The following is an 18,970-nucleotide window of genomic DNA, read 5'->3' on the forward strand; positions in this document are numbered from 1 at the left end:
AGGTGTCCGGCACACCGGAAGCAGACCCTCTTTAACAGGTCCCCATCGCGACACATGAAAACCACAATGATGAGCCCCGTAGCCGACACCTTCGACTTGGGCTTCGACGTGTACTCCGACACCCCCTCGTTTGACATCTTCGCAAGCCCCGGTACGCGTTTCGACCCCAACTCTTACTTCGACTTTGACGCCTGCGTCGGAGGGCCGGACCCCGACGAGGCAGCGTCAACGCCGCAGCCTACCGAGACGAACACCACGGCAGACGGCCTACAAGCCGCCGCCGGCCGGCCTCTCGTATCCGAGTCCGCACCTCTCTCCGGAGATAACCAAGACTCAACCGGCCCTACGACTTCCACAGTGAGCCCCGGCCAGCTCATGCTCACCTTGCCCAATAAGCGGCAGGGCCCTCCCACCGGCGCGTGCGGCTCCTCCCCCCTCGTGTTGCCGAAGATCGAGCCAGTAAAGTCCGAAGACGACGACGTCGGCACTCTCCTCGCCGAGCTGTCCTGCTCCATGCCCGACGCCTTCCAACTCCACACCGCGGCCCCGACGCCCGTCCAAGATTGCGACTCGCTCGCCTTGCCCGCCGACTTGTGGCCCGTGGACGCGGTCGACCCATCGTTCGCGTGGGACGCAGAGGTCAGCGCGGAGGGGCCGGGCCTTTTCGCTCCCGAGCTTCAAATCGACGGCATCTGCGGCACCTTTAATGCTTTTGACCCCTTTCATTCCTTCGATGCCTCGCCCGATATCAAGCAGGATTTGACTTCTTCGGCGGGTTACTGTTATCCATCTCCACCTGCTACCAATGTATTTTTTCCCACCCCGCAGGGCGAGATTCCTTTCGTATTCGACGAGAGTTCGGTAGATCTTCCTTATTCCCACCCTGCAGATGTGTCTTTGACGGGTCTGCAGCCCCTCCTGCCCCGTGCCGTTACCGCCGTTGCCGCGGCCGATGCTAGCAGTACGACCGAGCTCGTGCAACCAAAGCCGAGGTCGCCCAACAACTGTGTGAGCTTCATTCAACAGCGTAGTGAGTCTTTGATGGAAAGAACCTCCTCCAGTATCCTCGACTACCAGGGCCTTGTCCACGTCCCCGTCACCTCCGCGCCCTACCTCACCCCGACTCATACTCCGGTAAGGGGCCTCACCACGCCGGTCGTGGACGGCAAGGTTCTCAAGCGCATTCCTAGGCCAGCGAAGGCCAAGGACGTGGACGCTTCCGAGTGGTATGAGGCCCTCCCTGAGGCGCCGATGGCCTGGGGAGGCCGTGACCCAAAGAACCCCATGTTCCAGTACAATAAGGAGGGCGAGCTGTTGCCCAGCCTGCGGTTTTCCAGGGAGCAAATCTTTTATTACCTGAAGGAGCGCAAGGATCAGGGTCTCCCGCTGACGCTCTGGATTCAGAACGTCCCCCACGGATGCAAGACTCGCGTCAGCGACGACAGGCTGCGCGCGTGTCGCTGGTCAGGGTGTCCGGCACACAAAGGCACCATACTAAAGGGGTTCTGGCGAGTGTGCTTCGACGAGCGGCCCGGCACTTCGGGGAAGCAACACGACCCGTATCACAACGCGGGTTACATGCACTTGTGGTGCCTGGACCGCTGCTTCGACCTCTTTGAGATCGATTACGCCTTTGACCTGAAGCCCGACACGCGATACTTTGAGAAGGAGGAGCGCAACCCGATGGCCATGACGCGTGACCACGACGAGCTGGTAATGGAGTTTGAGAAGTGGCGCACGTCCCAGAGGGCGGCCTACGAGGAATGGCAGGAGCTCTGCAAGATAAACAAGGCGCTAGGCCTCCCTATCAAGAACCGCTTGGTCGAGAAGGAGGCCAAGATATGGTACATGCTGACAACCAGGCACCTGGAGCTAGAGACGCCTGTGCGAAGCAACATGCGGAAAAGAAGGGCCGGAATCTCCATTGATAAGCACAAGGGAGACCTTGGATGGTACGTTGAGAAGGTCAACGAGAAAAAGGATGCAAAGAAGGGGGGTGCCAACCCCGAGGAGATTGACGATGATGATGAGGTTGCGCTTGACAATCAAGTGAGTAGGCTGCGCGACTCGGGCCAAGTGAAAAGGAAATCAGAAGTCCGGGAATGGGATGAGGTCGATGACGGCGACAGCGATGCTCAGCGTCAGATAGCCTGTGGCAGAAAGCGACTGCGACGCTCATACCGTTCCGGCATGGGGCCGTAATGCATCTTGCTTACTGACGCCTCTGTGCGCACAAGTGGACGCGTGTAAGAATAGCATCTCCCGCCCCACGAGCTTGGAAGTCCAGAGGGTTGGTGGCATCGTGTTCCGATGCTCTCAAAATCATCGGACGACCAACAAAAGTAGTATTTGAAAAAGGGCGAACAACGGACAAAGGAAGTTGAGAGCTACCACAGCAGAAGACACACCTAGTTAGATACCAAGTGCTGAGCACACCTAACTGCAGAGATTCTACCAAGGCATGAGGAGCCCATTTTTTTTTTCGTTCATGGTGAATGCGAGGCCTGGCTGACTACCCAGGCTCAAGTCAATGACTGAGGAGCTGGAGCTGGAGCTGGAGGAGGCGCGCGGCCGTCAGCCGCTGGGACGCTGTCCCAAACGGCCGGGGGCAAAGCTGCGGCCAGGAGCTCGCGCCCCCGTCAATGGGCGGCCTCATTTCGATGTCGAGGAATATGGGAAAGCTTGGACTGTCGGCTCTTAAGGCTGGAGAGAATGAAGCAGATGAGATTTAGGCTTGGAAGCTATGAGCGGTGGCGGTTTGGATGCGGGGGGCCCTCGACACACGAGAGTTTCCGTGTGCATAAGCTAGATTGCCCGGAATGGCCATAAAAGGGAGAAACAAGCCCGGCTGGGGGGGTCAGAGACATGGCTTGAGACAGCATGGCGATGGAGACTCCAACTTGAGGTATTTGGGCACCGGGATAACAGGCAGAAGACGAATGAATAGTTGGGGGGGGGGGGAAGAGAAGGGTCGAGAAGTTGGAGTGAGTGAATGAATCGCAGCTCGAGAGGAGACACTCTGAGTGGTTGGAACGTGAACGTGCGGCGAGGCCGAGGCAGGCAGGGGCGCTAGTGCTGCTCAATGGGCAGACTCGGACTGCTGCGATGACGGTCATTGGACGACTGACGGGGATCAATTGCTCCTTTCGGCTGCAGCGCAGCATCAGGGACGGGTTGACATGGGCGCGCAACGGCGTCGACACTAGCCGCGGCCCCAGCGTTTGCGCTGGCGTTGGACGCTGGCGTCCCAGAACGGAGGTTAGTCTCGTGGGCGGAAATGGCAAGCCACTTGGCATAGCGTTGGAACAAGACCGAAAGAGGAATAGGTATTGGAACCCATTCCTCAGGGTTGCCGGTAAAGTCGTGATCGCCAAACTCAAACAGGGGCTCCCTCGCCGGGGAGAAGCAGACGAAGCAGTACTGAGTCGGGCATCCAGCAAACAATGCCTCCATCTGACTTTGTCAAGCTTTTGTTCCCTCGTTCGAATTTGTTCTCTGACTTGGGAGCCTGCAGTAGACCCAAAGTCAGTCTCTGCCCGCCGGCTTGGTGGTTAGACTACCTAGGTGGAATGGTGAGATTGGGCAAAGGCCAGCGATTCACTTCATCCCATTGCGACGAAGCCCGATGAACACTGTAAACAATCGGCGATTCGACATCAGACGGCAACAAGCCGGAACACTGGACTGGAGCCTATCCGTACTCTGGTTGAACCCTCGGGAGATGGGGGTCTTTGGACACATTATCGGTCGAAAGAAGCAGTACAAGACAGACACAGGGCATTTCGATGCGACGACTTCGGAAGCGACGTAGGATGTAGGTAGGTGCCTACCTACCATAGATGAGTAGAACCTTATTGTGTCGTTCCTTCCCAGTCTCGTAGGCTATCTATCAGATTATCAAGCCTTAGTCAGTTCGGGAAAGAGGCAGGACCAGGGCGGATAGCTGTTCCTGGCAAGGATAGAGCTGTATGTACCTGTACGATGTACACCATATGTATGGAGGCAAGAGCCACACAGCAGGAAGCTGCTAAGCAGGAGCAAGCGAAGGATGATATCGACGGCATCCTAGATACCTTCCTACCTACCGGTACCTGCCTGCCTGCCTTACCTACTACCTAACTTACCTACCTTTGAAGCTTAGCACCTGACGGCTCGCGCAAGCGGACAAGCATGGAGCACGCACTCATGCAGATCGGAGCACGGGCCAGAACATTGCTCGTGTGATGGTGCGGCACTGGGAACCTGTGCGCCATGCCCTAGGTACCTAGGTAGGTAGGTGGGCAGGTATTCTGAATTTACCCAGGGGTATGTAGGTGACTGACCTTGCATACCTACTACCTATTACCTATCTAGGAATCCGTAGGTATGCATGCATGCATGCATAGGTACGTTAATCAGGCTTGCATCCCGGCTGTTACCTCTCTGTCCTCTTCTTCTTCGCCCTACCGTTGCTCTGCAACCAACCAAGAAGGTAGGTAGGTAGTGTACTTTACCTACATAGGTGCCCACCTTACCTACTACCTACCTACTGTTGGAACCTGGAGAAACCCCAGCATCTGCATCACTAGCAGCAGCAACGTCCACCCGCCTCCACGCTTCTACCTCCAACGACTCCAATGGCCCAAAGAGTCTCTTCGAGACTCCAGTGGACCGACACCCCCCCGTCCACTCCTCTCGCTGTCGCTGTCGCTGTCCCTGGCCTGCATCTACATCTGGTCCGTGGCCCATCATCTCTGTCTGTCTGTCTGTCTGTCCGCTTGTCCACCGTCACACATGACAACATCAAGCAAACCAGTTAACAAACCAGCAGGTAAACTAACCAGCGAGCCACCAGCATCCACATGGCCACACCTTTGTACATCCACCCTCGCATCCCTGCATTCATCGTCTACATCCAATACAGAAACTGGTACCCCCCTCCACTTCATCAACCAATATCCACCCTACTACGGAGTACAGTAGGCTGAACACTCGTCCTGCCCGCCTATCCCGGGCGCACGACATCGGTCGGGCCTTCGGGGAAGCCGTCCATTATCTCACCACACCAGCGCCATCCATCGCTTTGCTTCCCGCTCTCAGCCTCCTTGTTGGAGCCTCTCGTCCCGAAAACGAGAACTGTTGTCGGTAAAGTGGAAAGAAAAGCGCCAATGCGCCGCCGCTGCCAACATCGCTCCTAAAAGCCCCAACCCTGTTGTTTCGTTGCGATCCATCAATACCCTAAACTACGCGTCTCTCACTCGCACGCTCGCATTGCCATCATCAGTACCGCATCTGCTCTTATTGCATTGCCCTGTTTTTACCCAATTCATTTTCCCCCAATCCTTGCGCGCTTCGTTAATACAGTCCGGATACCTCTGACAGACCAGCCCGTCCTCCATAACCCCAGACCTGCGCCAACCACTCACCGACGACCCCCCTCATGCCCATCCGTGCAACATCTCATTGAGTACTCGGATTCCGGATCTCCCCGCCCCTGCAATCACCAATCGCTCCTGGGCGCGCCATTATTGTCGTCCTCGGCGCGACGGTACTCGAATGCGATTCTCGTCAGTCCCATTCTACCCTCTTCGTAGCACGCTTAGTGGCCCCATCTTGGCATTTTGTGCCGGCGGGGTGGTGGTATTGGCTTTGCCTTGGTAGAGGCGACGTTGGCTGTGTGTGCCTCCGTTATCCGTCAATTACTGGCTGCAAATCTTATCCGTCAACGTTCATCGCGCAACATTGCGCTCCATCCCTTGGGCATCCAATTCGTCATGGAAGACAAAGATGGGAAGTCAGACAAGGCCCATTGCCCGGCCTTACAGGTCATCATCCTAGTACGTCTACTCTTTCTGCGCCCGGTGCACCTAGTCGTTCCGTCTCATTACTGCTCGTTTTTCTTGCGCCTCCGTCCTTGACTCTTCCGTCTCGAGCTCTGTTGCCATGGATCGCGGGTAGGCACCTTGAGGCCTGGGAATGAGACAAGAGTCGCGGTGATATCATTCGACCCGACCGGGCGGCGCATTCTCCTGCCGTTCATGCAGACGCCTGTTTCGGGGACAACCGCACCGAATAGGCAGTCCCTCCTGCAGGCACATTACACCCATGGAATCTCTGCAAGCGCAGCTCTGAGGTGAAGCAGGCAGTGGTCAGCAACTCTCCCCCCAGTCATCTTCACGGTCCAGATCCTCTCTTTCGCCCAAAGATGCGCCTTGCAACATGGAGTATGACGCTTGGCTTGCGAGTGGAATTCCCTCACACCATGACCCTCATCTTGTCTGCATCTCTGCTAACCCACTCGTAGGGTGCCGGTGGTGGTCCTCAGGAAAACAACACCACTGCTCTTCTCGTCCGTTCCGTAGCCTCGGGGTGGACCAAAGGATCCATCATTGCCGTAGACGCCGGGGTTCACCTGTCTGCCATCACCCATATTCTCGAGACGTCGGTGCCGCCAGGCCTCGGCAGTACTGTACCGCTTCCCCACACCCTCACATCCGGGCCGTTTGCCGGCCTTGAGCTTAGGTCAGACACCACTTCGATTTACCCGTCTTCCATCGCCGCTCACATCACCCGATCGCTTATCGACACCTATCTAATAACGCATCCTCACCTCGACCATATCTCCGGTTTCGTTGTCAATACAGCAGGCCTCACTAGACCCAAAAGGCTTGCAGCTCTGCCAAACACCATCAACGCCTTCAAAACTCACATCTTTAACAACGTCATCTGGCCCAACCTCTCTGACGAGAATAATGGTGCGGGCATAGTGACATATACCCGCCTCGTTGAGGGCGGGTCGCCTTCCCTTGGTGACGGTGAATTCAAGGGTTATTTGGAGATTGCCGACCGTCTCGCCGTGAAGGCCTGGTCCGTTTCCCACGGCCACTGCTTGGAAAAACACCCCCATCGCGGCTCGACCTCCTCCGCTGCGACGCCCATGCGCTATTCGTCTGTCGATGCCGCCTCGGTCGCATCGCCGCGCATTATGCCTCATGGTGCCATCCCTAGCGCTGCGTCGATCCCCCGGGCATCGTCTGTCGCGCCCGAGCCGCAAGCCAGTATATGCGTCTACGACTCTTCGGCCTACTTCATCCTCGATATGGCTACTAACCTCGAGATCCTGGTATTCGGTGACGTCGAGCCTGATTCCCTGTCACTCTCCCCTCGTAACTTGGGAATATGGCAGGAGGCTGCGCCAAAGATTGCGTCGGGAAATCTTGCCGCTATCTTCATCGAGTGTTCATACGACGACTCCCACTCTGTTGATCGTCTCTTCGGGCACCTCAAACCTTGCTTCGTGATGGAGGAGATGCGCACGCTAGCCCAGGAGGTCGAAGTCGCGCGACAGGTTAACCACCTCTCGCGGAAGCGCAAACGTGCGATAGACCCCGAAGGGATCCCACGGCGTCGAACCGGAGGTGCTTTCTCCCGGCTTGCGGGCGGTGACGAATCCCCGGTTAGTCCTAAAACGGTGGCCAAGCGTCAACTCTTGTCGGACATCGGACATGTGCCGCCGCTCCCACCGGCTGCGACATCGATGGAGAGCCCGCATCTCACAACCCCAACGAAGGAGCTATCTCTGCGGGAAGCTGAGGGGTTGAGCGAGAGCGAGGAAGGGACCCACAGGAACCTGCCCCTGAAGGGCATCAAGGTGGTCATTATCCACGTCAAAGACCGGTTGGATGGGCGAAACCAAGGGGACGTGATTCTGCAGGAGCTACGAGCTTATGAGGAGGATGCCCAACTTGGCTGCGAGTTTGTTATATCCGAGCCAGGCCAGAGCATCTACCTGTAAAGGCAGCTCAGCATGCGCGCCAGGGGCGCATACAAATCGAGACCTAGACTCGCGAACGACAACAACACGACTTTTATGAGCTTTTCACGGACACATGGAGCATGAGAGGAAGGTGTTTCTGGGGGTCTGGAAATTAAGGCTGTTACGGGGGGGGGGGGGGGGAGCTATGGACCTTGATACCGTGTGCATTTTTTTATGTTTTGCGCACATTTCTCGCATTCTATATACACACGCACACACACATGCATATATATGTGCCGTCAGATGGCCTGTCAAAACCGGTCGCTGTGGTTGCTCTTGACTCGATTTTTATATTCTTGACCGCGCAGGTGTTTGCTTTAATGTTACGTCAGCCATCTATCCTCGGCCACAGCGAATATGTCTACCTCTCCTTCTCTTTTTCTCTTCACGTCGAGTCTATCAACCTCATGGTTTGTCTATTACTCGCTCTTGGCGATCTTCTCCCAGCCCTCGTCGCCACCAATGTCCTTTTCCCAGTCCAGCCTCGGGAGCTCGATGACCTCGGTGGTCCGTCCGTAGGTGATGCCGCCTAATCTGCTAATGGGGCGAAGAACCTGTAGGCTTCCAGTCAATAACAGGGGAGAGGTATCGATGATAAAAGGAATTGTCCTCGTGGATTGGTAGTAAAACGGGGTCGGGGGGGGGGTGAACGGCAGCCTACCTTGGGGTCGACAATGTTCTTGTCGGCGTTGATGGCGTCCTCGCGGACCCAGAAGTTGACGCCCTCGATGAAGGCGACGACGCCGCTCTTCTTGCCGGGGGTGGACTTGGAGTCGTACTCCTTGTAGAAGTCGAGCTTGCCCTCGACGCTGAAGACGGCCTCCTTGACGCGCGGGGCGGCGACGTGCTTGCAGTCGCGGACAGGGGTGAGGCCGCTGACGTCCCACTCGCTGCGGCCGTAAGGGGCGTTGACGCTGGTGCTGTTGGCGGCCTCGAGGAAGCCCTCGCCGATGATGTTGACGACGCACTCGCGACTGTCGAGCAGGCAGCGGAGCGAGTCCTTGGGGCTGGCGACGGAGGCGGCGAAGCCGACGACGAAGAGCGGGGGGTCGTGGTTGACCATGTTGAAGTAGCTGAAGGGCGCGAGGTTCTCGACGGCGCCGTCGGCGGAGCGGGTGGAGAGGAAGGCGATGGGGCGGGGGACGACGGAGGAGATGAGGAGCTTGTAGTTGAAGATGGCCGGGCGGCCGTCCTCGTAGGGGTCGATGGCGACGTGGGCGGCGTCGGAGCGGCCGAGGGCGTTGGCGCCGCCGCCGTACTTCCAGTCCGGGTCGACCGTCTTGGTGAAGCGGACGTCGAGGGAGGGGTCGAAGGGCGGCCGGGACGCCTCGACGGACTTGAAGTCCGGGTGCGGGTTGTGCTTGGCGTGGGCGCTGCCTTCGGGCTTTTGCTGGGACGTCATTGTGCGGGCGAGGACAGCAGTCGTCGCGGGGGCGGTTCTCGCGCGGCGGAGAGGCGAAGGGGAGGAGGAGGTGGTGGTGGTGGTCGCGGGCGGCTGTTGGTGTAGGTGTCGTAGTCTCTGGGGCAATGCGCGCCGGCGTATCGTGGGAGTGGGACGGAGCAAGGCGGTACGGCTGGGAATGGACATCCTGGAGGCGGAGGAGGCGAGGGTGGACCACGCAGATTTATGTTCGTGGGGGTGGGTTGGGCGGTCACACTTGCAAACACACACACACGCACAAGCATACACCAGGATAAAGGCTTACGCGAGTCACTTGTTTTGTGGTTGCGGGATGACGGGCACGGGAAACCCACTAAAGGTTGGCGGGGGAAGCTCTCGCAGCGTCCCTGCTTCCTCGTCGCTCGCTCTCAGTTTTGTCAGAGCCCCCAAGTTGCTTACTGATGCTTTCTACATCGTACATACAGAGTACATATGCACCCTGCCGTAACGCGTCGCTCCTGCCGTCTCGGGTGGTGGAGCTGATGCCGAAGGCGCGGGTAGGGTCGGATATTTGCAAGGGAAGGAGGGGTTCGTTTGTCGATGATGATGGAGGGGCAAAGGTCCGACAGCATGGTGGGGTAGCACTGGAGAACCCACCCTTATTGATCCATGATGCAATTGACAGGGAAGGGTCATACCTGTTTAGGCTTGGGTTGGGTGGGGGGGGGGGGGGGGGGTGTGCCTTAAGAGGGACCGCCTTGGATACGTACCTCAGTGGTGTCTCCTCCGGAAGTGTCTACTCGGATGGGGAACCGCAACTTACACGAAGCTTCCCGTGGTCCGATCAACTGTCATGTTTCTTTTCTTTCTTTTTCTTCTTTTGCCCGTTCTGAGAGCCAGGGTTCTTCTCACTGGAGCAAGGCATCCGTGAGGAGGGGTATGGAAATCGGAAGTCGGAAGGATGTGTGTGTGTGTACTGTATATAGTGAGAAAGGGTTGGCATGTAGAGAGAGAAAGCGGCTGGTGTGTGTACCTGCATAGTACGGATAGCATGTGGCCTGGGCACAGACGATAAGATAACGCAGCGGGGGGTCTGGCTGCTCACGTACCTACACATCTCCCGAGATGGGGGATGAGTATTTCGAAAGCCATGGTGCCATGTCTCTGGCGGTTGAGAGAGACTTGAGCATGCCTCTTTTTCCAAAGTTCGGTGCAAATTCCCCATCACGGTTGACGTGGGGGACCGGGGATGGCACCCGGAGAGCTCGATCCTCGGCCCTAAGGTGCAGAACTTGGCCAGTCATCGACCGACGTTGCGAACATGTCTCGTATGTTTGTTATTGCCAGTGCGCCCATGTTGTTGGGACTTGCTGCAGCACTCACCGCGTTGACGAGATGAGATGAGTGTCTCAACAGCCGAAGCGCGCGGATGGACCTTTGAACAGCACATCTTAGACACACAAAAAACACCTCTGGGCCAGTTGGAGTTCGCGTTGAGAAGTAGAAAAACATTCCGGATTCATTGACCGGGTCTTACTCAGTGTCTGGTGATTAACAGGAGAGGAGGGGGGCCTCTATGGGGGAAGACAACATTCCCATCTTGGGAAGCCCCCCAAAGAGCCCATCCAGCTTTGTCCAGGTGGCAACGTCCCCCGCCATTCCCGTCGGGGCGCGCGCATGGCATGGCGAACCTGGGATTGGCTGCATTTCTCACGCAGGGGACCGTCCGCGCCGTCGATGGAATGTCGGGGCAGGTGGCCACTTTTCCCAGGAACGGGGGGACTGTCGACTTCTCGACTAAGGGTGAGATGTGCGACCTCAACAATCCGGGCATGGTAACACCGTCTATATAAGTCCACAACGATGGACCACAGCAAGCCCGTTGATGTTCTGGCTTCAGGATGAATAAATAAAAATAAAAAGTTTTCTCATTTGGAAGCGCTACTTGCAGAGATCAAGCACCGTCAATCCTTCCCTACGCACTCGCAACTCAATCATGAGCGCCATCCGCCCCTCCTCCTCGGCCCTCCTCCTTCTCGGCGGCGTCGCAACGCTCCCCGGCGCCGCCACTGTCCGCAGCAGGTTCCCGCAGCGCAGCCCGCCTTCCGACTCGGCCGACGCTGAGCTGGGATATATGCAACAGCCTCTCGGCCCAGTGAGCAGCAGCAGCACCCGGACGGCGTCGCCCACCGCTGTCGCTCAAAAGACCGCCCCGCGCAGCAGCTCTGCGACAGCGTCAACAGAACCGCTGCGGTGGCAGACACAGGCCTTATGACTCCCCAGGACGGCAGTGCAAATCGTCACGATGGCGACGGTCCACACGCGCCCTCAGGCTTGGGACGAATCCGATGCTGGCTACAGGCCCAAGTCGGCCAGAGAGATGGTCGTAGTCATACTTGGTCGTAATCGGAAATACTCGTCACTGTAGCCTGAGAAGTAATTATCCGAGGTGTTCAGAGAGTGGGAGAAGCGGGAAATCGGTGGCATTTGTTAAGTCACAAGTGGTGATGATGGTCGGAAAAGACCATCGGGCTGGTTGGTTTGCGTTGATTGATGGATACCATTTTATTGAAGGCAGGTCGCTTGATAGCCGGCCGTATTGCTGTAATTGGTGCTGGAATGGTAATGGGAGTAGGCTCATCACAGCCTAGGTCCCTAGCCAAGATGAGCGAGGAACTGCTATTGATGCAGTTCTGCCATGTCACCGGCATTAGTGCATTGTTGAGGTTGTCTAGGTATTCTGTATTACCTAATGCTTGTCATGGAAGAAACCATCCCTGCTGACTCAGCCTTGTCGTTCGGTGTCTGATAAGGCGTCTTATCAGCATCAAGGTTGGAGTTTTTTTAGTTTTAGTTTTATTTTTTTGGCCGAGCAGTCATTCGCCTCGAGAGGTTGCAGCCAGTCAAGTCCGTCATACTCCAATGGCCAATTTTCCATGTGTTGATATCCACCACTGTCTTCCCCCCCCTTCCCCCCTTCGTTCAAGAGCTTCACGCTCCCCACACTCTTTCTTCCCTCCATGTACCACCCAGTCACCCAGAAACATGCGGTGCGAGCATTGAACAGCTTCCACAACACTTTAACCTGCTCAAAAGGAGTTACTGTATCTCTGACTGCTGCGGCTTCTCGGCGATATCACGACAGCAAACCCAAGCCTGCCTCGTCTGTACCGCGATCCCCTTCTGCATCGCGATCCACGTCACGCCCCAGGACGGAGGCGACACCAGCCGCGACCGCCCTATACTCGATTACACGCCTCTCCCCCAGAAAGAAACCCGAGGCCTCTCCCTCTTGCTCTACCACTACTTCTCCGGTCAGCGACCACAAACAGCGTCCTCGCTTTGCCCCTGTAGCAGCTTTGAAGGCCTTAAAGACAAAGAGCAAAGAACGGCCAAAATACTACTCCCGAAACACTATCCGTGACTTCAAACCGGGAAATCCCACGCCAGAGGTTTTGGAATCGTACAAGGGAAAATCGACTCCTGGACCCGTTTGTTATCATCCCAAGATTCTCCGCGGCGACCCTCGGTCATTTCCTGGCAAGAAGGCGATCTGCATATTAGGGGGTTGGGACGATCTTAGCAGAGGAATTGGCCGCCAGAGAAAATTCTTTCTCTGCTACGATTTTCTCGTAGGGCCTTTGGAAGAACAGATACGGTCCCGCTGCTACAAGAGAAATTTACGCCTTGATACCATGGCGAACTATATCCAAGTTGTGGCGACGCCAACCGCCGATACGGGCGCCTCCCTGTTGCTTCACTTCGACCACCGTCGCTACTTGTTTGGCAATCTTTCCGAAGGAACTCAGCGGGCCTTGAACCAGCGCAAGCTTGCCGTCGCGAAGCTTGAGACCATGTTCATTTCTGGCGAGACCAAGTGGGAAAACACGGGCGGGATGATTGGCATGATGCTGACCATTGCCGACGTCATGGATGGCAGCCGGAGAGAGATAATAGCCCGGAACGAAACAAACAAGAAAGCCGGAAAGAAGCAGCTGGCCTTCAAGGGCCCCGACCGCCTCGAGATCCACGGTGCCCGAAATCTGAACTATTCCATTGCGACAGCGCGCACTTTCGTCTTCAGAAAGGGGCTTCCCATCCGTGCCGTCGAGGTCCATGAAGACCCGAGATTGACCAATCCCGAAGCCTCCACGCCTGACTGGGAAGATGACGCGATCCAGGTCTGGAAAGTTCCCATCTCCGCCGCCGACAACGCCTCGTGTGCCTTCAGCGAGCCACGTAAGAGAAGCCACGAGGTAATGACAGCAGAGGACGAGGCCTTGCAGACCCGCTCTCGTACGGATTCAGCATCAGACGAGCAGGCCAAGGCAAAGGAGCACGGCGTACTAGACGTGGTCCCCCAATACATGGCTCGTGACGACCAGGAGGAGACCAAAAGGCGCGAGGCGCTAGAGGCGATCGTGGGAGACATGTTTAGCTCGGACTGGTCCATGGACAAGTTGTACGAGACAAGGCTCTCCCAGGTTCAGCTTCCTGCTACCATATTTGTCAAGGAAGATGGCCAGCTCAAAAAGTACAATGGCCCATTGCCCGGCGAGAAGGGCGAGGTACCCGACATTAAAGTTCTTGTGCGGTATCCCTGGCCAGCGGTGAAAGTCCATTCGCTTCCACCAGTCACACGTTCTAACTCGGCTACATGCTACGTCGTTAAGAACAGAGGCCGCAGAGGCAAGTTCAACCCGGACGTTGCCAAGGAGTTGGGAGTCGAACCCCACAACTTCAAGCACCTTGCGGCCGGCCGGACTGTCGTGGGTAAAACTGGCAAAGAGGTGATACCGGACATGGTGCTTGGGAAGCCGGCAAAACCCGTCGGCTTTGCTGTAATTGACATTGCGAACACGTCCTTCATCGAATCGTTCCTTGGCAGATCCGAGTGGCAGAACGAAAGCCTGATGGCGAACGTGCCCATCTTCTACTGGATTCTTGGCCAGTCGGTAATTGACGACCCACGCATCCAAACGTTCATCAAGAAGCGACCCCTTGTCAAGCATGTCATCATGGCCCCGGACGCCAGCCCGAACATGGTGTCCATGGAATCCTACGCTCTCCTACACGCCAAGCTACGGCGCATCGACCCTGACCGGTTTCCCCCGCTCAATTACGACAACACGGTCCGGGACCTTTCGCACCTTGGCCCCAACGTCGAGGCTGCGCGTGTCGGTATGAAGGCCACTTTAGGGGGCGGATTTGAGGCAAAGAACGATGAGATTGTGCCGTTTCCTACATTCAACGAGGTTGATAACATGGACGGCAAGACGCTGAAGCTATCTCGAGCTGCCGCGACCAAGATCAGCGAGCCTGGTTTCCTCGAGGAGGTTGAAAGGGCGGAGCAGGATATCCCGAACCGCGACACCGAGATCATCCCGCTTGGAACCGGATCTGCCCTGCCCTCCAAGTACCGTAACGTCTCCTCGACCATCATCCGCGTGCCGCAGTACGGCACTTACGTTCTCGACTGCGGTGAAAACACCCTCGGCCAGCTCCGCCGCGCCTACCCCGCCGAAGAGGTCACCAAGATTCTCCAGGAAACCCGATGCGTCTTCATCAGTCACATGCACGCGGACCACCAGCTCGGAACCGCCCGGTTCATCCGTGCCTGGGCCGATGCGACCGCCCGCCTCGACCCGCCTCCCACGCTTACGATCGCCGGGACTTACGCTATGCGCCCCTTCCTGGCTGAATACAACCGCATCGAACCGCTTGATCGCGAGCGCCTGAGGTTCCTCACCAGAGGAGACCACTTATTTCCCCATGGTGATGGTTGCCTGCCGCCCGACTGTCCCACCCGACTCGCCTCCCTTCAGCTGGTCCGGGTTGCGCACTGCCAACACTCATACGCCGGCGTCTTGACCTGGCCCTCGGGCCTTAAGATCGCCTACTCCGGCGACTGCCGGCCGAGCGACGACTTCGTCGAGGCCGCCAAGGGCGCCACGCTGCTCATCCACGAGAGCACCTTTGACGACGACAAGATGGGAGATGCGGTGGCCAAGAAGCACTCCACCATGTCCGAGGCGCTGGACGTCGGCTACCGCATGGGCGCGCGCCGTGTGTTGCTGACGCACTTCTCGCAGCGCTACGCCAAGCTGCCGCTGATGGAGAGGCGGACGACGCCGACGGGCGCCGACCAGGCCGTCCTTGTGGCATTTGATCAGATGCGCGTCAAGCTTGGCGAGTTCCGCCAGGCCCAGGCGTTCTTGCCTGCCATCCGACGCTTCTTTGACACGGACGTTTCGAAGGGGGAGGAAGACTAATAGGGTAGAGCTCCTCTGTGGATAAATAACAACAACCTGAACAACCCCCAAAGCAACTTTGCCCGCAAATATGGCACTTGAAAAACTACAGAGGTTTGGCAGTCTTTATACTCACTGCCCGAAAACACGTTTGACGAGCTTGGAAATTATCACAGCAGCACACGCACACCCACCCACACACACACACACACACATAAGGCAACCAACCTCATAAGTTTCAGGGCACAGCCATCCGAGCTATGTTAATTAGGCACTTAGCACTGTTGTAGACTGAAAAGAGTAAAAAGAAAAGGGAAAGACGGGGCAAGACTAATGCTTTTATTGTTATTCAACGTAAAAAGTGATCTCAAGTATAGGACCTTAGACAAAAGGCAGTAACCAATAAAGTAGAGCAAGCTCTGCGCTACTAATGTAGATACAGCTTCAAGGCATACCGCAAATCTTACTAAGAAATAAAACAAACGGGCCTCCCTCTATCGTTTCCATTGCCCTTGATGGCCCAGTGAGCCATCACTTGCAACCTAGCAATCTAGATAAGCATAAGTCCAGCCGAGAAGATAATAATAGCCGCTCCATATATCGCCCCGACGGCGTTCCGCAACCCATCCGCACCGGATACAACAACGGTGCTCGGGCTCGAACGTGAAGGTCCTGAAGGTAGACCCGAGACCTGGCTCGCCCCCGGGGGGTTGACATCCGGACGACCTGAGCCAGGCGGGGCAGCCTGCGCAAGTGCACCTGTTGCTTGCGGGATCTGCGAGAGCGCACCTGCTGGCGAAGTGATTTGAAGATTCTGCGCAGCAGAAAGAGGAATTGCGGGTGAATTCTGCGAACCATGGGACACAGGCGCATTCGATGGCTCGGCAGCCGCCACTTATCTGTTGCCAGATGGCGAATGGTAGGGTTCGACACTTGGGGCGGTGATTGTGACTTTGCTTTGGCCGTTAACACCACACTTGTCGCAGTCTGCCACATATGTTGCCATGGGGAGCGTAGGGATTACTTGGGTTGGGCACTGGCAGTCTTCGAAGTATAGCGTGGTGCAGAGCTCTACCGGCACCAGGGCGGTAGGTTTCGTAGGGTCAACGATCATATAGGTTACGGTGGTCACTACGGAAGTGATGGCACTGTTCGGGCTCAGAGGGCTCGGTATTAATGCCGGTCGTAGAGCGCTGGTTGGCTGCCCGTTGGTTGTATTGACGGTCCCGCCGGGACCGATGACTGCGGCAGGGGCATTCTGGACGTTTGTACCGGCCGGTAGTCCAGGAAGAGATGCTACCGGCGGCACAACTGCTGTCAGACTAGGAGTGGGTATCTTGATGGCTGGATCGGCGATGGTGGTGGGTTGTACCACGATGGTCGCGCCAGATTCGACGACGGTTGTCCCTGGCAAGACGATGAGCTGGAATATTGTGAGTAGAATGTTTGTGGAAGCATCGCGCTGGAGGACGAGAGCTCGAGAGTTATGTCGCATACGGAGCCTGTTGGAGTTTAAGGCCGCATTGCCACCACATATCTGGCGAGCGTCACCGGGACAAGGTATACTGCAGCTGTCTCCTAGTATAAAAGCTGTGGCATCGAGAGACTGGGACCCGTAGCAAGTGCTGGGTGATGGTCAGCATTTAACGAAAATGATGCTGGGCGCCCCCATCGCGTTGACTTACTCGAAGATGACACCCGCGTATCTTTGCCCTTGAACCATGGCAATGCACTTCTGCGGAGTCATTTCGGCGTCTCTGCCAGCCTCGGTAAAGCTGGGATAGCCAGAGGTGGAGCCCAAACAACCGGCAAAGGTGTAACTGTCGAGTGTAGGCAGATTTGAAGGGCCTGGTTGTCTGGTTGTTGTTGTTGTTGTTGCAGTTGTTGACGTGGCGGAGGGGGGGCGTGATGCTACTTGGCAAGAGGCTAGGTGCTACAATTTTAGGAAAAGGTGTGTTCGTTGGTGGTTTTAAAGATGACGAGGATGCCTGTTGGAGGCTGTTTGAAATTAACTGTGATGCTGCGGGACTTGTAGAAGGGGTAAGAAGAGATATAGGGGTTGAGGCTGAAGCTGTTGTAGACTCTAACGTCAAGCTTGATGTGGTGATGGTGCTAGAGGTCAAGCTTGATGTGATGCTGGTGCGTGAGGTCAAGCTTGATGTTTTGCTAGTGCTTAAGGACGAAGTTATGGCCGAGGCGTCGCCAATACTGAAGAGTACGGCCGAGTCCAGATCGCCATTGGTTTTATCACATATGTTGACATGAATGTCTACATCAGGGTCTTGTTGTCAGACTGAGATCCTTTGTGCGGGAAAAAGCGGTTCGAGTGACAACTTACGGCTTTTGGGTGGCGAACAAGTACCTGACTCTAATCTTTGAAACGCCTCGAGGGATCGTAAGTCCAACCCCGTTGTCGACGTAGTCACGACAGCCTGCAGGGTTGTTTGGGACTTAAAGGGGAATGTATGTGGCTCTAAAATTCATGTTTGGGGAGCGACTCGACCTCGGGCCTGCGTCTGTTACAGACCCGGTGCTTATAATTATCCCGGAGGTGAGGCCTGGAGGCCCTCCCGTAAATTTTCCGTAGGAATTGACGCTTGGAAAAGGGCCCCCATGCGGGTTGTAGATGAAGGGGGTGTCCGTATATCCCGTAGCTTCCAGTGTTGATCCGGGAGGGTTGCCAGCCTTGACTACAAATACCGACCTTTGGAGCGACAAGGGCCGCCGAGAAAAGGAGCGCAGCGGTTTTAAACTTCATCTTCAGATAGAAAGAGCAAATAACAGCTTGTGGTCTTGGGCGCCGGGGAGTGATGAGCGTGTGTTTCTTGGTCTTCATAGAGGAGATGCTGCAATAGATTTATACAAAGAGTGGACTACGTACCGCACCCACGAGCCTCGCCTTGAGCTTCTTTAACAGAATGCGAGCGTGCTTTACTGTCGAGATTGCAGATTCTTGTTGCAACCCATCTTGAATCCCATCTCTACATATAGAGTCGAGTGGCTTAGCTGAGTGACTGATAGCTTCGGAAGTCGCGAGAGACATTTGTCGCAGTGGCGGCAGCTGAGATGCGTCCGACTCTATCGCGTTGGCCTCGTGTTCATGGAGCAGCCTTGCGAACTTTTGCCTGGGCTGGCTGTCATCGATTTCAGCCCCCCTAAGCTAGCCTGCTATGTAAGATGCTAATCGATACGCTATGCTGTTTTGTGACAAGACACATTTTTAATCAGGATGCTTGTTCAATGAATCTGTTTGGAAGGCGGCTGCTAGCCATGCCTCAGAGAATGAGCCGAAAGATCGTATGAAAGGGAGGATCTAAGATTCTAACTATAATGAGTTCAATGCAGATGCAACGCCTTATCAAGGTCACTAGTCAGCAGGCCATTTTCCTCAATGTCTGGTCCCTTTCCAACGATCCAAAGAAAAATGCTTACACGATAAAAACACTACCACAACACAATCAACATGGTGATGAGCCGCCCTGGAGTCTCCCGTATGTTCTTCGTGTAGACCGGGGAAGGTTTAGTCACGGGTTGCAGTACTGA

The 18,970-nt window shown here is 56.1% G+C and overlaps 8 protein-coding genes across 8 annotated transcripts; 5 read left to right on the forward strand and 3 right to left on the reverse strand.

Annotated features, from left to right (window-relative positions):
• Positions 1-66: 66 nt before the first annotated feature.
• GLRG_02146 (uncharacterized protein) lies at positions 67-2,202 on the forward strand (the record flags this gene model as incomplete). Its single annotated transcript, XM_008092804.1, has 1 exon — positions 67-2,202. One exon carries the CDS (start codon positions 67-69, stop codon positions 2,200-2,202), a length of 2,136 nt encoding a protein of 711 aa, XP_008090995.1.
• A 328-nt stretch (positions 2,203-2,530) lies between these two features.
• On the forward strand, positions 2,531-2,701 carry GLRG_02147 (uncharacterized protein; the record flags this gene model as incomplete). The annotated part of the gene is made up of 1 exon (XM_008092805.1): positions 2,531-2,701. One exon carries the CDS (start codon positions 2,531-2,533, stop codon positions 2,699-2,701), a length of 171 nt encoding a protein of 56 aa, XP_008090996.1.
• A 368-nt stretch (positions 2,702-3,069) lies between these two features.
• On the reverse strand, positions 3,070-3,453 carry GLRG_02148 (uncharacterized protein; the record flags this gene model as incomplete). The annotated part of the gene is made up of 1 exon (XM_008092806.1): positions 3,070-3,453. The coding sequence occupies one exon, from the start codon at positions 3,451-3,453 to the stop codon at positions 3,070-3,072; it is 384 nt and encodes a 127-aa protein (XP_008090997.1).
• A 2,300-nt stretch (positions 3,454-5,753) lies between these two features.
• Positions 5,754-7,774, forward strand: GLRG_02149 (cAMP phosphodiesterase class-II; the record flags this gene model as incomplete). Its single annotated transcript, XM_008092807.1, has 2 exons — positions 5,754-5,816; positions 6,284-7,774. The coding sequence occupies 2 exons, from the start codon at positions 5,754-5,756 to the stop codon at positions 7,772-7,774; spliced, it is 1,554 nt and encodes a 517-aa protein (XP_008090998.1).
• Positions 7,775-8,214: 440 nt separating this feature from the next.
• Positions 8,215-9,197, reverse strand: GLRG_02150 (nitrilotriacetate monooxygenase component B; the record flags this gene model as incomplete). Its single annotated transcript, XM_008092808.1, has 2 exons — positions 8,215-8,349; positions 8,457-9,197. The coding sequence occupies 2 exons, from the start codon at positions 9,195-9,197 to the stop codon at positions 8,215-8,217; spliced, it is 876 nt and encodes a 291-aa protein (XP_008090999.1).
• Positions 9,198-11,172: 1,975 nt separating this feature from the next.
• On the forward strand, positions 11,173-11,604 carry GLRG_02151 (uncharacterized protein; the record flags this gene model as incomplete). The annotated part of the gene is made up of 2 exons (XM_008092809.1): positions 11,173-11,411; positions 11,460-11,604. 2 exons carry the CDS (start codon positions 11,173-11,175, stop codon positions 11,602-11,604), a joined length of 384 nt encoding a protein of 127 aa, XP_008091000.1.
• Positions 11,605-12,871: 1,267 nt separating this feature from the next.
• Positions 12,872-15,448, forward strand: GLRG_02152 (metallo-beta-lactamase superfamily protein; the record flags this gene model as incomplete). Its single annotated transcript, XM_008092810.1, has 1 exon — positions 12,872-15,448. The coding sequence occupies one exon, from the start codon at positions 12,872-12,874 to the stop codon at positions 15,446-15,448; it is 2,577 nt and encodes an 858-aa protein (XP_008091001.1).
• An 874-nt stretch (positions 15,449-16,322) lies between these two features.
• On the reverse strand, positions 16,323-17,174 carry GLRG_02153 (uncharacterized protein; the record flags this gene model as incomplete). Its single annotated transcript, XM_008092811.1, has 2 exons — positions 16,323-17,052; positions 17,113-17,174. The coding sequence occupies 2 exons, from the start codon at positions 17,172-17,174 to the stop codon at positions 16,323-16,325; spliced, it is 792 nt and encodes a 263-aa protein (XP_008091002.1).
• Positions 17,175-18,970: the final 1,796 nt, after the last annotated feature.

The sequence above is a fragment of the Colletotrichum graminicola genome (genome assembly GCF_000149035.1).
Source record: "Colletotrichum graminicola M1.001 genomic scaffold supercont1.6, whole genome shotgun sequence".
Taxonomy (NCBI): Eukaryota; Fungi; Ascomycota; class Sordariomycetes; order Glomerellales; family Glomerellaceae; genus Colletotrichum; species Colletotrichum graminicola.